This window comes from Coregonus clupeaformis, chromosome 7 (assembly GCF_020615455.1).
Source record: "Coregonus clupeaformis isolate EN_2021a chromosome 7, ASM2061545v1, whole genome shotgun sequence".
Classification (NCBI taxonomy): Eukaryota; Metazoa; Chordata; class Actinopteri; order Salmoniformes; family Salmonidae; genus Coregonus; species Coregonus clupeaformis.
Window position 1 is genome coordinate 50,508,904 of NC_059198.1, and position 26,579 is coordinate 50,535,482.

At 45.0% G+C, this 26,579-nt stretch overlaps 1 protein-coding gene across 2 annotated transcripts in view; it reads left to right on the forward strand.

Annotated features, from left to right (window-relative positions):
• LOC121569941 (rho GTPase-activating protein 29-like) overlaps positions 1–26,579 on the forward strand; it is a 73,941-nt gene that overhangs the window by 24,052 nt on the left and 23,310 nt on the right. For both annotated transcript variants that reach the window (XM_041881297.2, XM_041881296.2), the window contains exons 2-9: positions 10,301–10,444; positions 19,222–19,318; positions 21,218–21,290; positions 21,717–21,777; positions 23,299–23,454; positions 24,701–24,765; positions 24,939–25,049; positions 25,294–25,374. In XM_041881297.2, coding sequence (XP_041737231.2) covers positions 10,301–10,444; positions 19,222–19,318; positions 21,218–21,290; positions 21,717–21,777; positions 23,299–23,454; positions 24,701–24,765; positions 24,939–25,049; positions 25,294–25,374 — 788 coding nt within the window. The remainder of the gene's footprint in view (positions 1–10,300; positions 10,445–19,221; positions 19,319–21,217; positions 21,291–21,716; positions 21,778–23,298; positions 23,455–24,700; positions 24,766–24,938; positions 25,050–25,293; positions 25,375–26,579) is intronic.

The following is a 26,579-nucleotide window of genomic DNA, read 5'->3' on the forward strand; positions in this document are numbered from 1 at the left end:
CTTGGCAATGGTCTTGTAGCCCATTCCAGCCTTGTGTAGGTCTACAATCTTGTCCCTGTCAATTTATAACATTTTTGACATGCGTTTTTCTGGATTTTTTTGTTGTTATTCTGTCTCTCACTTTTCAAATAAACCTACCATTAAAATTATAGACTGATGTCAGTGGGCAAATGTACAAAATCAGCAGGGGATCAAATACTTTTTTCCCTCACTGTATGCTGAGCACTTGTTGGCTGCTTTTCCTTCACTCTGGGGTCCAACTCATCCCAAACCATCTTAATTGGGTTGAGGTCGGGGGATTGTGGAGGCCAGGTCATCTGATGCAGCACTCCATCACTCTCTTTCTTGGTAAAATAGCCCTTACACAGCCTGGAGGTGTGATTTTGGTCATTGTCTTGTTGAAAAACAAATGATAGTCCCACTAAGCGCAAACCAGATGGGATGGCGTATCGCTGCAGAATGCTGTGGTAGCCATGCTGGTTAAGTGTGCCTTGAATTCTAAATAAATCACTGACAGTGTCACCAGCAAAGCATCCCCACACCATCACACCTCCTCCTCCATGCTTCATGGTGGGAAATTCACATGCGGAGATCATCCGTTCACCTACTCTGCGTCTCACAAAGACACGGCGGTTGGAATCAAAAATCTCCAATTTGGACTCATCAGACAAAAGGACAGATTTTCACCAGTCTAATGTCCATTGTTCGTGTTTCTTGGCCCAAGCAAGTCTCTTCTTCTTATTGGTGTCCTTTAGTAGTGGTTTCTTTGCAGCAATTCGACCATGAAGGCCTGCTTCAAGCAGTCCCCTCTGTGTTTGATGTTGAGATGTGTCTGTAATTGATCCTCTGCAGCAGAGGTAACTCTGGGTCTTCATTTCCTGTGGCGGTCCTCATGAGAGCCAGTTTCATCATAGTGCTTGATGGTTTTTGCGACTGCACTTGAAGAAACTTTCAAAGTTCTTGAAATGTTCCGGATTGACGTAATGATGGACTGTCGTTTCTCTTTGTTTATTTGAGCTGTTCTTGCCACAAGATGGACTTGGTCTTTTACCAAATAGGGATATCTTCTGTATACCACTCCTATCTTGTCACAACACAACAGATTGTCTAAAACGCATTAAGAAGGAAATAAATCCCACAAATTAACTTTTAAGAAGGCACACCTTTTAATTGAAATGCATTCCAGGTGACTACTACATGATTCCATATGTGTTATTTCATAGTTTTGATGTCTTCACTATTATTCTACAATATAGAAAATAGTAAAAATAAAGAAAAACCCTGGAATGAGTAGGTGTGTCCAAACTTTTGACTGGAACTGTATATTATATTAAATCAAATCAAATTGTATTTGTCACATGCGCCGAATACAACAGGTGTAGACCTTACCGTGAAACGCTTACTTACGACCCCTTAACCAACAATGCAGAGTTTTTAAAAAAGTAAGTAAGAAACATTTGCTAAATAAATTAAAGGAAACATAGTGACACATTAAAAACAATAATGAGGCTATATACAAGGAGTACCGGTACTGAGTCAATGTGCAGAGGTACGAGTTCCTTGAGATAATTCAGGTAATATTCACATGTAGGTAGGGGTAAGGTGACTATGCATAGATAATAAACAGTGTAGCAGCAACGTACAGTGGGGAGAACAAGTATTTGATACACTGCCGATTTTGCAGGTTTTCCTACTTACAAAGCATGTAGAGCTCTGTAATTTTTATCATAGGTACACTTCAACTGTGAGAGACGGAATCTAAAACAAAAATCCAGAAAATCACATTGTATGATTTTTAAGTAATTAATTTGCATTTTATTGCATGACATAAGTATTTGATACATCAGAAAAGCAGAACTTAATATTTGGTACAGAAACCTTTGTTTGCAATTACAGAGATCATACATTTCCTGTAGGTCTTGACCAGGTTTGCACACACTGCAGCAGGGATTTTGGCCCACTCCTCCATACAGACCTTCTCCAGATCCTTAAGGTTTCGGGGCTGTCGCTGGGCAATACGGACTTTCAGCTCCCTCCAAAGATTTTCTATTGGGTTCAGGTCTGGAGACTGGCTAGGCCACACCAGGACCTTGAGATGCTTCTTACGGAGCCACTCCTTAGTTGCCCTGGCTGTGTGTTTTGGGTCGTTGTCATGCTGGAAGACCCAGCCACGACCCATCTTCAATGCTCTTACTGAGGGAAGGAGGTTGTTGGCCAAGATCTCGCGATACATGGCCCCATCCATCCTCCCCTCAATACGGTGCAGTCGTCCTGTCCCCTTTGCAGAAAAGCATCCCCAAAGAATGATGTTTTCACCTCCATGCTTCCCGTTTGGGATGGTGTTCTTGGGGTTGTACTCATCCTTCTTCTTCCTCCAAACACGGCGAGTGGAGTTTAGACCAAAAAGCTCTATTTTTGTCTCATCAGACCACATGACCTTCTCTCATTCCTCCTCTGGATCATCCAGATGGTCATTGGCAAACTTCAGACGGGCCTGGACGTGCGCTGGCTTGAGCAGGGGGACCTTGCGTGCGCTGCAGCATTTTAATCCATGACGGCGTAGTGTGTTACTAATGGTTTTCTTTGAGACTGTGGTCCCAGCTCACTTCAGGTCATTGACCAGGTCCTGCAGTGTAGTTCTGGGCTGATCCCTCACCTTCCTCATGATCATTGATGCCCCACGAGGTGAGATCTTGCATGGAGCCCCAGACCAAGGGTGATTGACGGTCATTTTGAATTTCTTCAATTTTCTAATAATTGCGCCAACAGTTGTTGCCTTCTCACCAAGCTGCTTGCCTATTGTCCTGTAGCCCATCCCAGCCTTGTGCAGGTCTACAATTTTATCCCTGATGTCCTTACACAGCTCTCTGGTCTTGGCCATTGTGGAGAGGTTGGAGTCTGTTTGATTGAGTGTGTGGACAGGTGTTTTTTTATACAGGTAACGAGTTCAAACAGGTGCAGTTAATACAGGTAATGAGTGGAGAACAGGAGGGCTTCTTAAAGAAAAACGAACAGGTCTGTGAGAGCCGGAATTCTTACTGGTTGGTAGGTTATCAAATACTTATGTCATGCAATAAAATGCAAATAAATTACTTAAAAATCATACAATGTGATTTTCTGGATTTTTGTTTTAGATTCCGTCTCTCACAGTTGAAGTGTACCTATGATAAAAAATTACAGACCTCTACATGCTTTGTAAGTAGGAAAACCTGCAAAATCGGCAGTGTATCAAATACTTGTTCTCCCCACTGTATGTGAAGAGTGTGAAGGAATTTGTGTGTGTGTGTGTGTGTTGGAGTGTCAGTGTAGTATATTTGAGTGTTTGGTTAGAGTCCAAATAAGAGGGTCAATGCAGATAGTCCTGGTACCTATTAGATAGTCCGGGTAGCTATTGGTTAACTATTTAACTAACTATTTAGCAGTCTTATGGCTTGGGGGTGGAAGCTGTTCAGGAGCCTTTTGGTCCCAGACTTGGCGCTCCGGAACCGCTTGCCGCACGGTAGCAGAGAGAACAGTCTATGACTAGTGTGGCTGGAGTCTTTGACCATTTTTATGGCTTTCCTCTGACACCGACTGGTATAGAGGTCCCGTACGCACTACCCTCTGTAGGGCCTTGCGGTCAGATGCTGAGCAGTTGCCATACCAGGCGGTGATGCAACCAGTCAGGATGCTCTCGATGGTGCAGCTGTAAAACTTTTTGAGGATGTGAGGTCCCATGTCAAATCTTTTCAGCCTCCTGAGGGGGAATAGGCGTTGTCGTGCCCTCTTCACGACCCTCTTGGTGTGTTTGGACCATGAAGGTCCTTTTTAATGATGTGAACACCAAGGAACTTGAAGCTTTCGACTCGCTCCACTACAGCCCTGATGATGTGAATGGAAGAATATAACTTATAAATGCCTCATGAGCTTAGTTCAACTGTCGTACCCCATCAGAACCCAAAATATACGCTTGTTTTACTCCAGTGTTTGTAAACAAAGTAAATTTAACAAACACTGTATCGCCTCAAAACATTATGAAACTATAATGTTGATATCATGGATGGCAAGTGCTTGCATCCATACGTCTATGAATTTGAGAGTGGTTCTATTTCTCCAGCCCCATCCCTCAGCCTTTTAGCGAAACAGTGGTGAGGAGAACACTTTGATATAATTTCAACTGTTGAATGACACTTTAATGGTGTAAAACACATTTACGGTATTTTACTGTTCATTCTACAGTGTTTCACTGTTGAAATTACAGAAAAGTCTTGCAGTGCAAACCAAATGGTATTTATTCGACCTGCACACACAGAACCAAGATCACCTAGATAGAGATAAATTATACCTGTTTAGGAAAATCCCCCCACCTTACCTTCCCCACGCCTCAGGCCCATATGCAGTAACTAACCTGACGTAGCAGGCATAAAATAAACGACTGAAACTACATCCCTTACATACTGATCTTGACAAGAAGAAAAAAAAGCTGTCTCTTCTGTTCAACCAATCCAGTAAATGTGGAGGAGGAGTTAAGATGGGGTGTCGCCTTGTTAACACCCAAAAGCGGAATACCAAACAAGTGACTGCTTCATAATATTAGCATGTTACTGTAACAACAACTAACAACATCAACACAGGCTCTCTTTCAATTTCCCCTGATAACCGGAACATTCAGTTGTTGGGGACTCGGCAGAGGCTAGCAGTAACAGTCTGCTGGGTAGTGGGGCTCAGAAGGGTGCATTCTGGGGGGGCATGCCAGAGTTACACCGCAAGGCTCTTCCTCCCCACACAGGGAGCCGGAGGCGAGAGCCGGACTGAAACAAGATGGAAGGCGGGCTGAAACAAGGCGGGAGGCGGGCTGAAACAAGGCGGGAGGCGGGCTGAAACAATGTTGGAGGCGGGCTGAAACAATGTTGGAGGCGGGCTGAAACAAGGCGGGAGGCGGGCTGAAACAAGGCGGGAGGCGGGCTGAAACAAGGCGGGAGGCGGGCTGAAACAATGTGGAGGCGGGCTGAAACAATGTTGGAGGCGGGCTGAAACAAGGCGGGAGGCGGGCTGAAACAATGTTGGAGGCGGGCTGAAACAAGGCGGGAGGCGGGCTGAAACAAGGCGGTTCACTTGTTGGGCTAGTGGATGTCTGATGCTTGTACTGTTGGTCCATATGTAGCGGTTAGACAGTCACCTACTGGTCAGCTGGCTGGATTTCCTGGTCGGAGGGCAGCTGGCATTGTCATGGCGATGGCAGCCACATCCACCCAGCGACATTAGTTCCACCGCCGGCCCCTTTTTGTCCCGCTCCAAAAAAAGAGGGGGAATTAATCATAGAAAAAAGGGGAGGTCTCCCTGATCCCCTTTCCCTTCCACAGGGTAATCCAGGGCCGACCGTCGGCACAAATGTGGCTTTGACAGGCCTGTGTGTTGACTCTGACCTTCTCTGTGGCCCTCAGTTTCACTGGGTTCTGGGAAAAACAGTCATCGGTGGGTACTACTAAGCTGTCAGACGGTCATCAGTCATTGGTGGGGTGGGTACTACTAAGCTGTCAGACGGTCATCAGTCATCAGTGGGTACTACTGGGCTGTCAGACGGTCATCAGTCATTGGTGGGGTGGGTATTACTAAGCTGTCAGACGGTCATCAGTCATCGGTGGGGTGGGTACTACTGGGCTGTCAGACGGTCATCAGTCATCGGTGGGGTGGGTACTACTGGGCTGTCAGACGGTCATCAGTCATCAGTGGGTACTACTAAGCTGTCAGACGGTCATCAGTCATCAGTGGGGTGGGTACTACTAAGCTGTCAGACGGTCATCAGTCATCGGTGGGTACTACTAAGCTGTCAGACGGTCATCAGTCATCGGTGGGTTGGGTACTACTGGGCTGTCAGACGGTCATCTGTAATCGGTGGGTACTACTGGGCTGTCAGACGGTCATCAGTCATCGGTGGGGTGGGTACTACTGGGCTGTCAGACGGTCATCTGTAATCGGTGGGGTGGGTACTACTGGGCTGTCAGACGGTCATCAGTCATCAGTGGGGTGGGTACTACTAAGCTGTCAGACGGTCATCAGTCATCAGTGGGTACTACTAAGCTGTCAGACGGTCATCAGTCATCAGTGGGGTGGGTACTACTAAGCTGTCAGACGGTCATCAGTCATCGGTGGGTACTACTAAGCTGTCAGACGGTCATCAGTCATCGGTGGGTTGGGTACTACTGGGCTGTCAGACGGTCATCTGTAATCGGTGGGTACTACTGGGTGTGACGGTCATCAGTCATCGGTGGGGGGGGTACACTGGGCTGTGACGGTATCAGTATGGTGGGTGGGTACTACTGGGCTGTCAGACGGTCATCTGTAATCGGTGGGTACTACTGGGCTGTCAGACGGTCATCAGTCATCAGTGGGGTGGGTACTACTAAGCTGTCAGACGGTCATCAGTCATCGGTGGGTTGGGTACTACTGGGCTGTCAGACGGTCATCTGTAATCGGTGGGTACTACTGGGCTGTCAGACGGTCATCAGTCATCAGTGGGGTGGGTACTACTAAGCTGTCAGACGGTCATCAGTCATCAGTGGGGTGGGTACTACTGGGCTGTCAGACGGTCATCAGTCATCGGTGGGGTGGGTACTACTGGGCTGTCAGACGGTCATGTACACTAATATAGAAGCCCATTACTAATGCTTCAGTAATTACAGTGCTGCCTGGCTCTATAGGAGATGATAAGAACAAGACTAGTTTAGAGTTCAACCAGCTTGCTAATGTACTCATCACATAGTTAGAGGGTGAGCTCATCAGAAAGCAGCTGAACGGGAGGACAGAAATGTGTCCAGATGCTTGTACAACTCCCTCAAATGCCAAGAGTGATGCAACGCTGTCATCAAGGCAAAGGGTGGCTACTTTGAAGAATCGCAAATATAAAATATATTTAGATTTGTTTAACACTTTTTTTGGTTACTACATGATTCCATATGTGTTATTTCATTGTTTTGATGTCTTCACTATTATTATACAATGTAGAAAATAGTAAAAAAATAAAGAAAAACCCTGGAATGAGTAGGTGTGTCCAAACTTTTGACTGGTACTGTATATGGACAAACTACGGCTGCACGAATTGCGATAATTTGTTTGGCCAGATATTGCAATTGTGATTAGGAATTGAGGTTTTCAAACACTTGGGTGAAAACTTGGTAATTCCATCAGACATTGTTAAAACAAGTGTCAGGGTAGAGACATCACTTCTGAAATGAGATCATATGAACTAATACATGCTGTGCTAACTGAATACAAAACAAAATTAAACAAATATTTTCCAACATTTCTATACTCCACACTGCCCTTTCCCACATGGACAAAAGGAACACCTACGTGAGAATGCTGTTAGTTGACTTCAGCAAAGCGTTAAACACCATGGTGCCCTCCCAAGCTCATCACTAAGCTAAGGACCCAGGGACTGAACACCTCCTTCTGCAACTGGATCCTGGACTTCCTGACGGGTCGCCCCCAGGTGGTAAGGGTAGGCAACAACACATCTGCCACGCTGATCCTCAACACGGGGGCCCCTCAGGGGTGCGTGCTTAATTCCCTCCTGTACTCCCTGTTCACCCACGACTGCGTGGCCTCGCACGACTCCAACACCATCATTAAGTTTGACGACACGATGGAGGTAGGCCTGATCACCGACGACGATGAGACAGCCTGTAGGGAGGAGGTCAGAGACCTGGCAGTGTGGTGCCATGACAACAACCTCTCCCTCAATGTCATCAAGACAAAGGAGCTGATTGTGGACTACAGAAAATGAAGGGCCGAGCACGCCCCCATTCACATCGACGGAGCTGTAGTGGAGCGGGTCGAGAGCTTCAAGTTCCTCGATATCCACATCACTAAGGACCTATCATCGTCCACACACACCGACACAGTCGTGAAGAGGGCACAACAATGCCTTTTACCCTTCAGGAGGCTGAAAAGATTGGGCATGGTCCCTCAGATCCTCAAAATGTTCTACAGCTGCACCATTGAGAGCATCTTGACTGGCTGCATCACCGCCTGGTACGGCAACTGCTTGGCATCTGACCGCAAGGCGTTACAGAGGGTAGTGCGTATGGCCCAGTACATCACTGGGGCCGAGCTCCCTGCAATCCAGGACGTCTATACCAGGCGGTGTCAGAGGAGGACCCAAAAAATTGTCAAAGACTCCAGCCTCCCAAGTCATAAACTGTTCTCTCTGCTACCGTGCGGCAAGCGGTTCCGGAGCACCAAGTCTGGGACCAAAAGGCTCCTGAACAGCTTCTACCCCCAAGCCATAAGACTGCTCAACAGTTAATCAAATGGCTACCCTGGCTATTTGCATTGACCCCCTTTTTTTTGTTGTTGTTGCACTGACTCTCTTGCACCGACTCTATGCCCACTCACTGGACTCTACCCATACACTCACACATACTACACTGACACTCCAACACACACATTTACATACACATACACATGCACTACATATGCCCACACGCACAACACACACACACACACACATGCATATTGACGCCACACACACACACACACACACACACACACACACAATCTATCCTGCAAATATTACTTCAGTTACCTCAACTACCTGGTACCCCAGCACATTGACTCATTATTGTTGTTTTATTGTGTTTCTATTTCCATATTTGGTTAGCAAATTTGCATTTTATCTCTCATAAGTTATATAGCAAGCTAAGGTGACAACAATGCCTGCCATGGATGTTTCCCAACTGCTTTAAATGTTGAAAATCATAGTGTAAGAACACTTTTTTTTTAAAGCCTCAAAGGATAAGATGATCCAACTTTCAAAACAAGTCCTTTTTGGCTAGCCACAGCAGTCAACTAGTTAGCTAGCTAGGTACAGTGCCTTGCAAAAGTATTCATCCCCCTTGGCGTTTTTCCTATTTTGTTGCATTACAACCTGTAATTTAAATGGATTTTTATTTGGATTTCATGTAATGAACATACACAAAATAGTCCAAATTGGTGAAGTGAAATGAAAAATATAAATAACGGAAATGTGGTGCGTGCATATGTATTCACCCCCTTTGTTATGAAGCCCCTAAATAAGATCTGGTGCAATCAATTACCTTCAGAAGTCACATAATTAGTTAGATTGCACACAGGTGGACTTTATTTAAGTGTCACATGATCTCAGTATATATATACACCTGTTCTGAAAGGCCCCAGAGTCTGCAACACCACTAAGCAAGTGGTACCACCAAGCAAGCGGCACCATGTCGACCAAGGAGATCTCCAAACAGGTCAGGGATAAAAGCTGTGGAGAAGTACAGATCAGGGTTGGGTTATAAAAAAATATCAGAAACTTTGAACATCCCACGGAGCACCATTTTTAAATCCATTATTAAAAGATTTAAAGAATATGAAACACTTGAAAACACATTGGCAATCAATGCCTGCTTAACATAGATGTCTGGTTGTCGCTGAGGATATTTTTTCACCATGCAATCATTGTAAAGTAGATGATGGTTCTTCTTCTAATGACTGAATAAATGTGTCGTGTTGCCTCTTGTTGTTGCCACAACTCTGAGACACTTTTTGCACAACACTTGAATTTGGTTGCGTTGTGGTTCGCATGTACCCGAAATACTGCCACACCACTGAAGATGCGCTGAAATACTGCCACACCACTGAAGATGCGCTGAAATACCGCCACACCACTGAAGATGCGCTGAAATACCGCCACACCACTGAAGATGCGCTGAAATACTGCCACACCACTGAAGATGCGCTGAAATACTGCCACACCACTGAAGATGCGCTGAAATACTGCCACACCACTGAAGATGCGCTGAAATACTGCCACACCACTGAAGATGCGCTGAAATACTGCCACACCACTGAAGATCCTTCTTTGGAACCAAATCGACGCTCTCGTTAGCACTGGCAGCACTCATGTTTCCGACACTCACTGTGAAGCGCTTTCTCTCCTCACCAGCATCTAACTGAGCACTCTAAGTGGGGACGATTGTGATTGGCCAGCATATGCATGCCATGCAGAGAGTGCGAGAGCCCGCTTGTGATTGGTCAGCATCCTCTGTGCATGTAGAGAGTGAATGAACGGAGTCTAGCGCATCTCATTGGAGGAAGTACTGTAGTCTAGTTTTTGTTGTAATAACAGTGTCAAAGGAAGGAGAAAATCGCAGCCTCTTGCTATATGGATATTGCACATGTCAATATCGCAATTTCGACCTGAATTCGATTAATCGCGCAGCCCTTGGACAAACACCTGTACTAAAGTGTTAGTGAGAAGAGATGGGTCTCTAACAGTCTGTGTCTGTTTGTCCTCCAGATCACCAGGACTGTCTTCACCAGGTGGTCCATGAGCGCCTGGGGGAACTGCTGCGTGTGTTGAAGGCTGTCATCAACAAACACCAGACCCTCAACTCTGTGGACATCCTCAGTGCTGCAGGCACCGTCATCGCACAGGTGAAAGGTGAGCAGCACTCCTTAGGCCATAGAAACACATCTCATACACCCCAGACTCCGTGTCTCCCTATCTCCCTCCCTCACACAGCTCACACATCCCCGACTCCCTCTCGCTCTGTCTCCCTGTCTCTCTATTTCTCTGTCTCCCTGACTCCCTGTCTCCCTGTCTCTCTGTCTCCCTGTCTCCCTGACTCCCTGTCTCTCTGTCTCTCTGTCTCCCTGACTCCCCTCTCGCTCTGTCTCCCTGTCTCTCTGTCTCTCTGTCTCCTGACTCCCTGTCTCCCTGACTCCCTGTCTCCCTGACTCTCTGTCTCCCTGACTCCCTGTCTCCCTGTCTCCCTGACTCCCTGTCTCCCTGACTCCCTGTCTCTCTGTCTCCCTGTCTCCCTGACTCCCTGTCTCCCTGACTCTCTGTCTCCCTGTCTCCCTGTCTCCCTGTCTCCCTGTCTCTCTGTCTCCCTGTCTCCCTGACTCCCTGTCTCCCTGTCTCCCTGTCTCCCTGTCTCCCTGTCACCCTGTCTCCCTGTCTCCCTGTCTCTCTGTCTCCCTGTCTCCCTGACTCCCTGTCTCCCTGACTCTCTGTCTCCCTGACTCCCTGTCTCCCTGTCTCCCTGTCTCCCTGTCTCTCTGTCTCCCTGACTCCCTGTCTCCCTGACTCTCTGTCTCCCTGTCACCCTGTCTCTCTGTCTCCCTGTCTCTCTGTCTCCCTGACTCCTGTCACCCTGTCTCTCTGTCTCTCTGTCTCTCTGTCTCCCTGTCACCCTGTCTCTCTGTCTCCTGTCTCTCTGTCTCTCTGTCTCCCTGTCTCCCTGTCTCCTGTCTCCCTGTCTCCCTGTCTACCTGTCTCTCTGTCTCTCTGTCTCTCTGTCTCCCTGTTTCCCTGTCTCTCTGTCTCTCTGTCTCTCTGTCTCTCTGTCTCCCTGTCTCCCTGTCTCCCTGTCTCCCTGTCTCCCTGTCTCCCTGTCTCCCTGTCTCCCTGTCTCCCTGTCTCTCTGTCTCCCTGACTCCCTGTCACCCTGTCTCTCTGTCTCTCTGTCTCTCTGTCTCCCTGTCACCCTGTCTCCCTGTCTCCCTGTCACCCTGTCTCTCTGTCTCCCTGTCTCTCTGTCTCTCTGTCTCCCTGTCTCCCTGTCTCCTGACTCTCTGTCTCCCTGTCTCCCTGACTCCCTGTCTCTCTGTCTCCTGACTCTCTGTCTCCCTGTCTCCCTGACTCCCTGTCTCTCTGTCTCTCTGTCTCCCTGACTCCCTGTCACCCTGTCTCCCTGTCTCTCTGTCTCCCTGTCTCCCTGTCTCTCTGTCTCCCTGTCTCCCTGTCTCCCTGTCTCCCTGTCACCCTGTCTCTCTGTCTCCCTGTCTCCCTGTCTCCCTGTCTCCCTGTCTCCCTGTCTCCCTGTCTCCCTGTCTCTCTGTCTCCCTGTCTCTCTGTCTCTCCTGTCTCCTGTCACCCTGTCTCTCTGTCTCCCTGACTCCTGTCTCTCTGTCTCCTGTCTCCCTGTCTCCCTGTCTCCCTGTCTCCCTGTCTCTCTGTCTCCCTGTCTCCCTGTCTCCCTGTCTCCCTGTCTCTCTGTCTCCCTGACTCCCTGTCACCCTGTCTCTCTGTCTCTCTGTCTCCCTGTCTCCCTGTCTCTCTGTCTCCCTGTCTCTCTGTCTCCCTGTCTCTCTGTCTCCCTGTCTCCCTGTCTCCCTGTCTCCCTGTCTCTCTGTCTCCCTCCCTAACGGCTCACTCTCCTTGCATCCCTAACTCACCCAGCCCTCAACTGGCTAGATCAGGTCTGGAAGAAGGTCAGTGCTCAAAGCATTACAGGGACAGCATTTATGTCTCTTTAGCACAACTAGGGGGTATATTTGCAGGCCGTTGAGGATTAATCGACTTTAAACTTTGCTCAAATATTTAAAAAAACATCATGCATTCAAACCGACTTATAAATATAGAACATGTATTATTGTAATTTTTTTAATCTGAATTCCTATAGGTAGTTATCAATAAAACATCACAATAGCATTCAATTTTGCTTCTGGGGGGCATTTAGACCCCCAGCTCCGCTACAACCATTGACAACTACTGTATGTGCCGTTTTCAAGGGATTGTTTTAATTAATGTTATAACTATTTGTTTTTAATTTCATCACCTCCTGAAGAGCATAGTCAGAACTACACATTTCTGATTATTCCATATTTAGCTCTATCATCAGAGTTATACAGCAATCAGTAAACATCCATTGATCATATATTTTCAGATACGTGAGGGTAACCAGATCCATTTGGTATGTAGCTAGCTAGCTAGCTAGCTAGCTAGCTAAGTAAACAACATGTAATTTAGCTCGCTTCATCAGAGATTAGGCTTTTGGAAAGAGCTTGACATTGGCAAGTCCTCATCCTGGTAAAGCTGTCAGTCGGACTACTGTCATCACCACTATAGATGGCAAGAAAATATAGCCATCTAGTTTATCCCCTGAAAGTTAGCTTAACTAGCTATATTGACGTGATCTGTAGTTAGCTTGTTATCTAGCCATATTGACGTGATCTGTTATTAGCTTGTTAACTAGCAATATTGACGTGATCTGTTATTAGCTTGTTAACTAGCTATATTGACGTGATCTGTTATTAAGCTAGCCAATTTGACTTGGTCAATAAATCAATATAGCCTATCAGGTCTGTCAGCAGCAATCGTGATTAAACACTATTTAAGAACAATGTCGAAAAGGGATAATGTTAGCTAAGTTTGCTAGGTAGGCCTACGTTGGTTGGAGAAAAAAGTACATTTGGTCTACTTACCACTATGTTTAGCCAACTGTACAACGTTTCTACCGGTAGCTTACACAGTAACCTAAACCACTCATACTTGTCAGGTATAGTTCACTTTTATTTTATTTCACTCAAATATCCAATTAATGGTGGGCAATATTGAGAGATATCGTGAGGCTACCTTCATGTATCTGAAATTGCATGATCAATTGATGTTCACTGATCATGAAAAGCATGCAGTGACTTGCTGTATAACTCTGATAGAGCTAAATTTGGAATAATCTGAAATGTGTAGTTCTGACTATGCTCTCCAAGAGGTGATTATATTACAACCAGAGAGTTAAAACGTTTTTAACAATGCCTTGAAAACGGCACGCAGTCGTAAATAGTTTTATCGGAGCTGGGGTCTCCTTGCCCCCCAGCTGGCAAATCGAACGCTCTGCACTTTATTGGGACGTTTTATTGATGACCTATTGAATCCACCCATACGGGAAAAAATATCATTTAAAATATTGTATTTTTGATGCATTTTAAAATGTATTTTAATGCGTGACATACATTAGTAAATTATATTTGGAATACATACATTTGCATGTAAATATATTATTTGGCTGATTAAAAAATAAAATAAAAAATGCACGTATTTTTTTGGCTGCATACTTTTGGCAGAGCAAAGTACAGTGACACTCTGACCTGGAATAAAGGCTGGGGAGGTGTGTGTGTGTGTGTGTGTGTGTGTGTGTGTGTGTGTGTGTGTGTGTGTGTGTGTGTGTGTGTGTGTGTGTGTGTGTGTGTGTGTGTGTGTGTTTTCTGAGGCTTGGTTTACACTACAGTATGCAGCCTGAGTTCATTTCAAGCAGAACTGAATAACTATTGTGTGGTGGTAGGACAGAGACAGAGTGAGCGTTAGGACTTAGTTTTGGGAAACCCTGCTGTACATACTTATAAGAGGTCAGTAAAGGTGTGCATGCAATGAGAAAATGAATTAAATGTATACAAAGACGATATGTAGTCCATTATGCAACGTGGAGTATCACCCATCGGCTAAGATAAGGTATCTGAAAAGGACCTTCTATCACATGACACCTATCTTGTCCTGAATGAAGGCATGGCACATGACACCTATCATTTTGTCCTGAATGAAGACATGGCACATGAGATGTCCTTTTCCCGCTACTAATCTCTCCAATCAAGGGATGCAACATTCCAGTAGCTTTCCCAAAATGTCCAGAAATCCTGGTTGGCTGGAAATCCTGGAGATCTGGAAGTCTGGAGATCTGGAAGCCTGTAACCAATATTTCTGAAAAACTGGGACGTTTTGAGATGGTACTGGAATTTTGCAACCATTGTCCGGTCACATCATGTATGTGGGTCACTGAGGCATTCACAATCCCATGTTGCCCCCTATGGCGTGATGCCCCCTATGGCGTGATGCCCCCTATGGCTTGACTCCTGTGTCCTGGCTAAGTCTGCTTGAAATGAACCCAGGCTGCATTCTGTAGTGTAAAGCAAGCCTTGGAATCGACTTTGGTTCAATAAGAATACATTTAGAGTGGAAGAAAAAATAGATATTGACAACATACACGCACTCACGCACGCACGCAAAAATGCACGCACGCACGCACACACACGCAAACACACACACACACAAAGTAAACAGACAAAATAATTCATCCCCCTTGGCACCATGAAGACTAAGGAGCTCTCCAAACAGGTCAGGGACCAAGTTGTGGAGAAGTACAGATCAGGGTTGGGTTATAAAAAAATATCAGAAACTTTGAACATCCCACGGAGCACCATTAAATCCATTATTAAAAAATTGAAAGAATATGGCACCACAACAAACCTGCCAAGAGAGGGCCGCCCACCAAAACTCACGGACCAGGCAAGGAGGGCATTAATCAGAGAGGCAACAAAGAGATCAATGATAACCCTGAAGGAACTGCAAAGCTCCACAGCGGAGATTGGAGTATCTGTCCATAGGACCACTTTAAGCCGTACACTCCACAGAGCTGGGCTTTACGGAAGAGTAGCCAGAAAAAAGCCATTGCTTAAAGAAAAAAATAAGCAAACACGTTTGGTGTTCGCCAAAAGGCATGTGGGAGACTCCCCAAACAAAATGCTATGTCTGGCGCAAACCCAACACCTCTCATCACCCCGAGAACACCATCCCCACAGTGAAGCATGGTGGTGGGAGCATCATGCTGTTGGGATGTTTTTTATCGGCAGGGACTGGGAAACTGGTCAGAATTGAAGGAATGATGGATGGCTCTAAATATAGGGAAATTCTTGAGGGAAACCTGTTTGTCTTCTAGGGATTTGAGACTGAGACGGAGGTTCACCTTCCAGCAGGACAATGACCCTAAGCATACTGCTAAAGCAACACTTTAGTGGTTTAAGGGGAAACAAATGTCTTGGAATGGCCTAGTCAAAGCCCAGACCTCTGTCCAATTGAGAATCTGTGGTATGACTTAAAGATTGCTGTACACCAGCGGAACCCATCCAAAGGAGCTGGAGCAGTTTTGCCTTGAAGAATGGGCAAAAATCCCAGTGGCTAGATGTGCCAAGCTTATAGAGACATACCCCAAGAGACTTGCAGGTGTAATTGCTGCAAAAGGTGGCTCTACAAAGTATTGACTTTGGGGGGGTGAATAGTTATGCACGCTCAAGTTTTCAGTTTTTTCTGGTCTTATTTCTTGTTTGTTTTACACACACACAAAAAAAATCTTCAAAGTGGTAGGCATGTTTTGTAAATCAAATGATACAATCCCCCCCAAAATCTATTTTCATTCCAGGTTGTAAGGCAACAAAATAGGAAAAATGCCAAGGGGGGTGAATACTTTCGCAAGCCACTGTATATATATATATATATATATATCTTTTAAAAATTATATTTTCCTTTATTATTTTTCGCTAACCGTACCACCCCTCCCCCAATTGGAGTAAACTAATGAACAACAACACTTAGGGTTCTACTTCCAGCTTATACATACTATATACATTATACAGACATCCCCATTTGTTAGGCAGAGAGGAAGGAGAGGAGAGAGGACGTCGACAGCCTGGGACTACCTGCCAATTGGCACCAGATTACCCTAGTGCAATACTTTTGACCAGGGCCCATACGGAGCTCCCATAGAACAGAACTTTGTTCAAAGGTATTCTACTATATGGGGGAATAGGGTGCTGTTGCTGGACAGAGCTGCCTGTTGTTCCTGGTTTATTTTCACTCGTCCTCCTGACAGGAAGTTTATTGTGAAGACTGATTATAGACGTATTCACATTGGTCTTTTTTTCCCTTCTCTGTTTAGAGGCAGGAAACTGTTTAGAGGAAACTGTGTGCCTTTCCAGATTACAGTTCAGTGAAATCGCTACTCTTTTAGTCAAATCTCTGCAGTTTCAGTGAAATATATACTGATTTAGTAAAATATCTGCTTTTTCAGTCATTTCAGGCCTAACTAGTCTGATTTAAGTGTGTTAGGGATATATGACCGACGATTTCTCAAGACTCATGATATGTAGACTCTCAACCTGTATAGCAACATATTTGGATAATGATGAGTATCATGTTTATGTTGGATATACAGTACCAGTCAAACGTTTGGACACACCTACTCATTCAAGGGTTTTTCTTTATTTTAACTATTTTTTTACGTTGTAGAATAATAGTGAAGACATCAAAAGTATGAAATAACAGATATGGAATCATGTAGTAACCCAAAAAGTGTTAAACAAATTCTTCTTCTAAAACAGATTATTCAAATAGCCACCCTTTGCCTTGATGACAGCTTTGCACACTCTTGGCATTCTCTCAAACAGCTTCACCTGGAATGCTCTTCCAAACGTCTTGAAGGAGTTCCCACATATGCCTAGAATTTTTGGCTGCTTTTCCTTCACTCTGCCGTCCGACTCATCACAAACCATCTCAATTGGGTTGAGGTCGGGGGATTGTGGAGGCCAGGTCATCTGATGCAGCACTCCATCATTCTCCTTCTTGGTAAAATAGCCCTTACACAGCCTGGAGGTGTGTTGGGTCATTGTCCTGTTGAAAAACAAATGATAGTCCCACTAAGCCCGAACCAGATAGGATGTCGTATCACTGCAGAATGCTGTGGTAGCCATGCTGGTTAAGTGTGCCTTGAATTCTAAATAAATCACAGACAGTGTCACCAGCAAAGCACCCCCACACCATAAAACCACCTCCTCCATGCTTTACGGTGGGAACTACACATGCTGAGATCATCCGTTCACCCACACCACGTCTCACAAAGACACGGCAGTTTGAACCAAAAATCTCAAATTTGGACTCCAGACGAAAGGACACATTTCCACTGATCTAATGTCCATTGCTCGTGTTTCTTGGGCCAAGCAGGTATCTTCTTCTTATTGGTGTCCTTTAGTAGTGGTTTCTTTGCAGCAATTCAACAATGAAGGCCTGATTCACACAGTCCCCTCTGAACAGTTGATGTTGAGATGTGTCTGTTACCTGAACTCTGAAGCATTTATTTGGGCTGCAATTTCTGAGGCTGGTAACTCTAATTAACTTATCATCTGCAGCAGAGGTAACTCTGGGTCTTACATTCCTGTGGCGGTCCTCATCAGAGCCAGTTTCATCATAGCGCTTGATGGTTTTTGCGACTGCACTTGAAGAAACTTTCAAAGTTCTTGAAATGTTTCCGTATTGACTGACATTCATGTCTTAAAGTAATGATGGACTGTCGTTTCTCTTTGCTTATTTGAGCTGTTCTTGCCATAAAATGGATTTGGTATTTTACCAAATAGGGCCATCTTCTGTATACCGCCCCTACCTTGTCACACCACAACTGATTGGCTCAAACGCATTAAGACGGAAATACATTCCACAAATTAACTTTTAAGAAGGCACACCTGTTAATTGAAATGCATTCCAGGTGACTACCTCATGAAGCTGGTTGAGAGAATGCCAAGAGTGTGCAAAGCTGTCATCAAGGCAAAGTAAATATATTTTGATTTGTTTAACACTTTTTTGGTTACTACATGATTCCATATGTGTTATTTCATAGTTTTGATATCTTCACTATTATTCTACAATGTAGAAAAAAGTAAAAAATAAAGAAAAACCCTTCAATGAGTAGGTTTGTCCAAACTTTTGACTGGTAGTGTATACTGAACAAAAATATAAACGCAACATGTAAAGTGTTGGTCCCATGTTTCATGAGCTGAAATAAAATATCCCAGAAATGTCCCAAACGCATAAAAAATGTATTTCTCTAAAATGTTGTGCACAAATGTCTTTACATCCCTGTTAGTGAGCATTTGTCCTTTGCCAAGATAATCCATCCACCTGACAGGTGTGGCATATCAAGAAGCTGATTAAACAGTATGATCATTACACATGTGCACCTTGTGCTGGGGACAATAAAAGGCCACTCTAAAATGTGCAATTTTGTCACACAACACAATGCCACAGATGTCTAAAGTTTTGAGGGAGCGTGCAATTGGCATGCTGACTGCAGGAATGTCCACCAGAGCTGTTGCCAGAGAATGGAATGTTCATTTATCTACCATAAGCCGCCTCCAACGTCGTTTTAGAGAATTTGGCAGTACGTCCAACCGGCCTCACAACCGCAGACCACGTGTAACCACGACAGCCCAGGACCTCCAAATCCGGCTTCTTCACCTGTGGGATCGTCTGACACAAGCCACCCGGACAGCTAATGAAAACTGAGGAGTATTTCTGTCTGTAATGAAGCCCTTTTGTAGGTAAAAACGAATTATGATTGGCTGGGCCTGGCTCCCCAGTGGGTGGCCTGGCTCCCCAGTGGCTCGAACCATCGCTGCGCCCAGTCATGTGAAATCCATAGATTAGGGCCTAGCGTATGATTTCAATTGACTGATTTCCTTATATGAATCGTAACTCAGTAAAAGCGTTGAAATTGTTGCATGTTGCGTTTTTCAGTATACATGTCTTTTTTTTAACGTACATTTGACATCCGGAACATACTGTATGTCACAGTTATTTAGTTTCACAGCCTAACTTTCCTCATCCCTTGTTGACAGGTGTTAACTTCAAAGAAGTGAATGAAGAGAACAAGGAGAAGCTTTTCGGAGAGATATACACTTCAATCGACACATTGGCATTCACCTTTGGCAATGTGTAAGTATATAATGTTATATTAAAATAAATACACTAGTTTTGTTTTTCTGACTGTTCAATGTGACACAAACAACCTTCAAACTATATCTGATATTGTCTTTATACCAAGTATTTCCATCGCCATAATATGTAAATGCAGTGATAACAGACATCCTTGTCTTACACCCCTAGATAATGTAATATTCTCAACCTTCAGACTATGATTACATAATGGCTGCCTGCGTTGTTGGCTCTCACAGAGAGGTTTTTAGGTTTTATTTATTCGCACCAAAGAAAATAAGTGATACAGTACAGATAAATAACTGGTAGAAGCAGTGTGCAGGTGAGGTTGGAAAAAGGGTTGATATGAAAACAAATACAAGAAGAAAAGAAAAGAGAGAAAAAAGTGAATCAGTTAAACAAAACGTATTAATTATAATTGTACATAATATACTCCATAAACAAGAAAAACTATGTGTGTGTGTGTGTGTGTGTGTGTGTGTGTGTGTGTGTGTGTGTGTGTGTGTGAGAGAGGTAGGCTACATGGAGGGGATTATTGGGTAGTTTGGTTCATCAGGCTGACCCCCAGTCTTCGCTTGATGTTATTGAGGAATGATGAGGTTTTGGCAATATGAAGATAAGAATTCTAGAGTATGTGACCTCTGTATCTGATAGATAATTGACTATGTGAGGTGCGGCAGTGGGGAGGGTGAAGGTTATCGCAGTGTCTTGTGTTATATAGAGAATGTTGCCCACAACCATTGATCTAGGATCAGCTTTGCCCTATCCCAATCCATTCCCTAACCATTGTGCTAAAAACAACACAGCTGATCCCAGACCAGTGTCTAAAGGGTAGGAAGCATGAGTTTTTACTCACCAAAGTAACAACACAGTGTGGTCAAAGACTTAGGAATTTAGTTGTAATCCAAATCTGGTTACCTGTAGACATGGGTATGTTTTTGGGTTATTGCAAATGTTTTTTTTTTAATTTTTTTCAGATATCTATCTAAACTACCCACAATGCACTATTTCTAAAGGTCATATGGATAATCTACTCTGCTACTAAATTCGTATGCTAGACCGGTAGCTAGCTCAAGCTAGCTAACGTTAGCATCCTCATGCTCGTCATGGACTTTGTGGCTGTGTTATCTAGTGGGAACCCGTTAGCACGGCAGGCTCTGGTGCTTTCTTACCGTGGGCTCAAAACAAGAGAGAAAATCCTACCTGCTTGTTCTAATTGTGTTCTAGAACCTCGTCTGTTCTCCTTTTTGTTTTGTAAACGTTTCGGCATGTTCTCTGTGAATCAGGCTACGGGAGATTTGTAACTTTTTCCCACCTTGGCTTATTGCTAGCGCGCTAGCTGACTGACATCTGGAATCTATCTATTTTGGATTTTTCTCGCTATATAGCTAGCTATTGGATTTCCCTTACTGACTCTCCCCTGGCCCGGGGAAGTGCTCGCCTCCCCCTCGCTTTGGTAGCTAACTCAGCCTGCAGTCTTTTGAAAGTTTTACCATCGGATGGGCCCTAGCCATCAATCTGTAAGTCTCTGCTCTCTCTTTGCTTTTGATCTGCAGTTATGTTTTAGTTGTGTTCTAGCTGGTCTCCAGTAGTTGGGCTCTAGCTTGCCGACCGTAACCGTGGTGTTTGGCTAGGCTAATAGCTAGTTGGCTAGGCTGGTTAGGCTAATAGATAGTTAGCTAAATAGCTAACGTTAGCTGGCTGGCTAGCTTGCTGGCTAAGATAGTTGCATATAGCTAACAATCTTTGATAAAATTCTTTGATAACTGGTTAGATGGCGTTATGTATTTCCCAAACTTTGGTTTACTTTAATATAGCTGTAAGCTAGGTGTTACCCTTTAAGAGTCATTCCCATAGTCTGTGTCTGCTTTTCATTGTCGTTGTGTGTTCGTCTTTCAGAGTGTCTGACTTTCTTATTGGAGATGTAGACAATGGATCACCGTTGGGGCTGCCCCTGACTCGGATAAGCAGGGTAAGACCACATACACGCGCACGCACACACACGCACACGCACACGCACACACACACACACACACACACAGCGCACGCACGCACACACACACACACACTTCCCCCTACACAACAACTGTCTGTCTGGACATTATGTATGTGTTTACAGTAAAGCCATGTGATTCACTGTCTGAAGATACCCCAGGATGGGGATGTTAAAGGTAATGCGGGGCTCTCAGGCAACAACATAACACTGTATGGTGATTGTTTCCTGTTTGAAGTGGAGGCTACTCCTGAAATCTCTTGTAGTGAGGAATTAATTACAGCGTGATTTACTGCGTTGTTTCTCACCACAAAGGGATTTATTTTGTTACTAGCCATGTCATGTACAGGACCATCTTGTTCCTTACTCATCACCGTGGAGACGCTCTGTCTGTCTCGTTCCCAGTCGTTCGAGAACCTTTCTGTGGAACCTGCAGGATCCGGTCCAGAGAAAGATGTTCCGCCAGGTAAGATGCACTAAAATCACTTTACTACTCCATCCACTTAACAACTGATAGCTCTTAACAATTTAATATGTACAGTATGACTGCTTGGCTTGGCACTTATAAAATCATTACACAATGGCATAAACCAGCCCTGCTTCTGTGAATGTTTTGGAGTTTGTCTGTGGTGAGATGTCAATGTGTTGAAGAGCTATTTGTCCCTGGGTTGACAGTAAAGTTATACATTCACCAGACAGTTTATTAGGTACACCCATCTAGTACCGGGTCAGACCCCCCCTTTGCCTCTAGAACAGCCTCAGTTCTTCGGGGCATGGATTCTACAAGTCGGAAACGTTCCACAGGGATGTTGGTCCATGCTGACGCGATGTCATCACGCAGTTGCTGCAGATTGGACAGCGGAACACCACCGCCACCAGCCTGTACCGTTGACACCAGGCAGGATGGGTCCATGGACTCATGCTGCTTACGCCAAATCCTGACTCTGCCATCAGCATGACGCGAAAGGAACTAGGATTCGTCGGACCAGGCAATGTTTTTCCACTCCTCAATTGACCCCTCAATCAGATGTGTGTGTGTGTGTGTGTGGTGATCGAGTGCCCACTGGAGCCGCTTCATCTTGTTTTTAGCTGATAGGAGTGGAACCTGGTGTGGTCGTCTGCTACAATAGCCCATCCGTGACAAGGATCGACGAGTTGTGCGTTCCGAGATGCCGTTCTGCACACCACTGTTGCACTGCTCCGTTATTTGTCTGTTTGGGGCCCGCCTGTTAGCTTTCACGATTCATGCCGTTCTCCTTCGACTTCTCTCATCTCATCAACGAGCTGTTTTCCCCCACAGGTCTGCCGCTGACTGGATGTTTGTTTGTCGCACCATTCTCTGGAAACCCTAGACACTGCCGTGCCTGGCACCGATGATCATACCACGCTCAAAGTTGCTTAGGTCACTCGTTTTGCCCACTCTAACATTCAATAGAACAGTAACTGAATGCCTCGATGCCTGTCTGCCTGCTTTATATAGCAAGCCACGGCCACCTGACCCACTGTCTGTAGGAGCGATCCATTTCCGTGTACCTAATAAACTGTGTATGTCTGTCTCTATGGAGTCTCTATGGTGTAGTTAGTGGGCCTATATAAGCTCTCCATTTACACAGTGAGTGACCCGTCGGCTTGGTCATATTAATACATACAGGAGGCAAGCCCTGTCTTGTCCAGTCTACTTAGCATTACAGTGTATTGACAACAAATAACCCAAGGTCAACAGGGACTTTACTCTCTGACAGATCTGACACGCACACATATACACACACACACACACACACACACACACACACACACACACACACACACACACACACACACACACACACACACACACAGTCATACACACTTGTACACAGGCATACACACATACACACACATCTGATAGAGGGGTCTTGTCCATAGCTGGTAGGTAGCACAGTCTAAGGTCTAAGGCCAACTAACTTCTTCTTCCCCAACCCATGGCGTGTTACCGTTACCGTCACAGGTCCGTCGCTCCCGGCGAGGGCGGAGGAGGTGGATGGTGTGGACGTGGCTCTGCAGCGGAGCGAAGGCGGCGTGGAGTCAGCTCTACACTACTCCAAGGCCTGGTCTACGTACACCAGGGAGCTGCTGGCCTGGGTGGACAAACGAATCAGTATGGGTCAGTCGCTGTTACTTCTCCCTCCCCCTCATCTACATACAGAGTAACATTATGGGTCAGTCGCTGTTACTTCTCCCTCCCCCTCATCAACATACAGAGTAACATTATGGGTCAGTCGCTGTTACTTCTCCCTCCCCCTCATCTACATACAGAGTAACATTATGGGTCAGTCGCTGTTACTTCTCCCTCCCCCTCATCTACATACAGAGAAACATTATGGGTCAGTCGCTGTTACTTCTCCCTCCCCCTCATCTACATACAGAGAAACATTATGGGTCAGTCGCTGTTACTTCTCCGTCCCCCTCATCTACATACAGAGTAACATTACGGGTCAGTCGCTGTTACTTCTCCCTCCCCCTCATCTACATACAGAGAAACATTATGGGTCAGTCGCTGTTACTTCTCCCTCCCCCTCATCTATATACAGAGTAACATTATGGGTCAGTCGCTGTTACTTCTCCCTCACCCTCATCTACATACAGAGTAACGTTATGGGTCAGTCGCTGTTACTTCTCCCTCCCCCTCATCTACATACAGAGAAACATTATGGGTCAGTCGCTGTTACTTCTCCCTCCCCCTCATCTACATACAGAGTAACATTACGGGTCAGTCGCTGTTACTTCTCCCTCCCCCTCATCTAACACACACACAGGGTTCATACAGAGAAACACCTCCATTACGGGTCAGTCGGAGCCACAGAATTAGATAGAACACTGTTATTAGATGAGATATTACACAACTAGTATTATATAGTATCCGTGTGGTCTGAGCTACAGTCCGGGTCCCTTAATGCTGGGGTCGGTCACCGTTAGCTAACATTAGCTTTATTAGCTTAGTTTGTTCTAGCATTAGCCAACTTGTACACAGTAATAGATAGTTTCACACCTGTGCTACATTGCCCCAGATATACACGAGGACAAACTTGCATGGGTTGAATATAACTCTGATAAGGGTATGATATGCTTTGTCAATACAGTAAACTATAAACTTTACCTAAACACAGTGTATAGTGTAGAAGTGTGTTCAGTCAATTTTACCGTTAGCGCTCCTCTATTTGCATGAATGGGTTTCTGGGCGTTTGTGGTCTCTGTGCTGTACTTAATCGTCACGCTACACACAGTATTGAACATGTATGGTATCTATGACAACCAGGCTAGCCATTCCATTTGTTGAACACTTGCACTTTTGTGGACTGATGATTGTCGAGCATTCGGGCCGTGTCGTAACGTGGAGTGTCTGATTGCAGATATCGAGTGTGCGAGGAGCTACGCCAAAATGGCAGAATCAGCGAAGGCACTCGCAAGTCATCAGGTGATTTTATGATGAAATATGTTTCTGCTCAGCTTGGTGTAATAACTATTCACCAGTCAAACCGTTATCTCAAAAGATGACAGCTGTCATAACAATTCATCATAATTTTAAAGCATCTACACTGTCTCGTTTTGAACTGTGATTAGTAACTTTAGTTGTCTTCCCATCAAAAGGAGTTCATGCCATTCCGGGACGTCTACATGTCTGCGTTCAAGAACGATATTGAGTACAGCCAGCTCCTACTACACACAGCAGCTGCCCTTCAAACCAACAAATTCATGCAGGTACGTACATCTGTCTACTTCTCTACGGTATGCGATGCTCTGATCTGCATCAACCAGACTCAGAGGTATTTGATGGGTATGTTAGCATTGACTCACTAGAGCGTGTGTGTGTGTGTGTGTGTGTGTGTGTGTGTGTGTGTGTGTGTGTGTGTGTGTGTGTGTGTGTGTGTGTGTGTGTGTGTGTGTGTGTGTGTGTGTGTGTGTGTGTGTGTGTGTGTGTGTGTGTGTGCGTGGGGTTCTCTAGCCTCTCCTCGCGCGGAAGACCGAGCTGGACAAACTGAGGAAGGAGGTCAAGGAGCAGTGGCAGAGAGAGCAGAAGAAATTGGTGGGTTGAACTTCAACAGGTCACTTTAAAAGAAAATGGTGGGTGGAACTTCAACACTTCAAAAGGTCACTAAAACAAAATGGTGGGTGGAACTTCAACACTTCAAACGGTCACTTTAAAAGAAAATGGTGGGTGGAACTTCAACACTTCAAAAGGTCACTTTAAAAGGAAACGCAAAGTAGACAAAAGCCTCCGTCATCAAAGGCAAATCCCATCGGCCGGTCCCCCCCATAACCCAAACATGTCTGTTAATGTTTAGCCAGGCTCTTAGCTGTGTGTGTGTGTGTGTGAGAGAGACTCTTGACATGGTTTAATAGCTGCAGAGTGTTGAAGGTAAATGTTCAGGTCCAGTTGCACCACCAGTGTGTTGAAGGTTAATGTTCAGGTCCAGTTGCACCACCACCAGTGTGTTGAAGGTTAATGTTCAGGTCCAGTTGCACCACCACTAGTGTGTTGAAGGTTAAATGTTCAGGTCCAGTTGCACCACCAGTATGTTGAAGGTAAATGTTCAGGTCCAGTTGCACCACCAGTGTGTTGAAGTTTAAATGTTCAGGTCCAGTTGCACCACCAGTGTGTTGAAGGTGAATGTTCAGGTCCAGTTGCACCACCAGTGTGTTGAAGGTTAAATGTTCAGGTCCAGTTGCACCACCACCAGTGTGTTGAAGGTTAATGTTCAGGTCCAGTTGCACCACCAGTGTGTTGAAGGTTAATGTTCAGGTCCAGTTGCACCACCAGTGTGTTGAAGGTTAATGTTCAGGTCCAGTTGCACCACCAGTGTGTTGAAGGTAAATGTTCAGGCCAGTTGCACCACCAGTGTGACTAGACCAGGTTTATCTTCAGAGTTCTTTGTGTCAGTGTTTGTCAGTGATGAGAGTTGCAACACTACTGGGAATTTACCAAAATTACCGGAATCTTTAGTAATTTTGGTAAATAACAGAAAATCTATGGCATTTACATTTTAGTCATTTAGCAGACGCTCTTATCCAGAGCGACTTACAGTTAGTGAGTGCATACATTTTTCATATATTATTTTTTTCATATTTCATTTTTCAATCTATTGTACCTTTGGTAATTTATACTTGAATAACTGTAACTCATTTTTTTAATCCATATATAGTATTAATTTATTTGATCTGTGTCCATATTGTCCATGAGTTTCTAGTAGATTGACCATATGGTTCAAGAGAAAATAGCCAAATTAATGA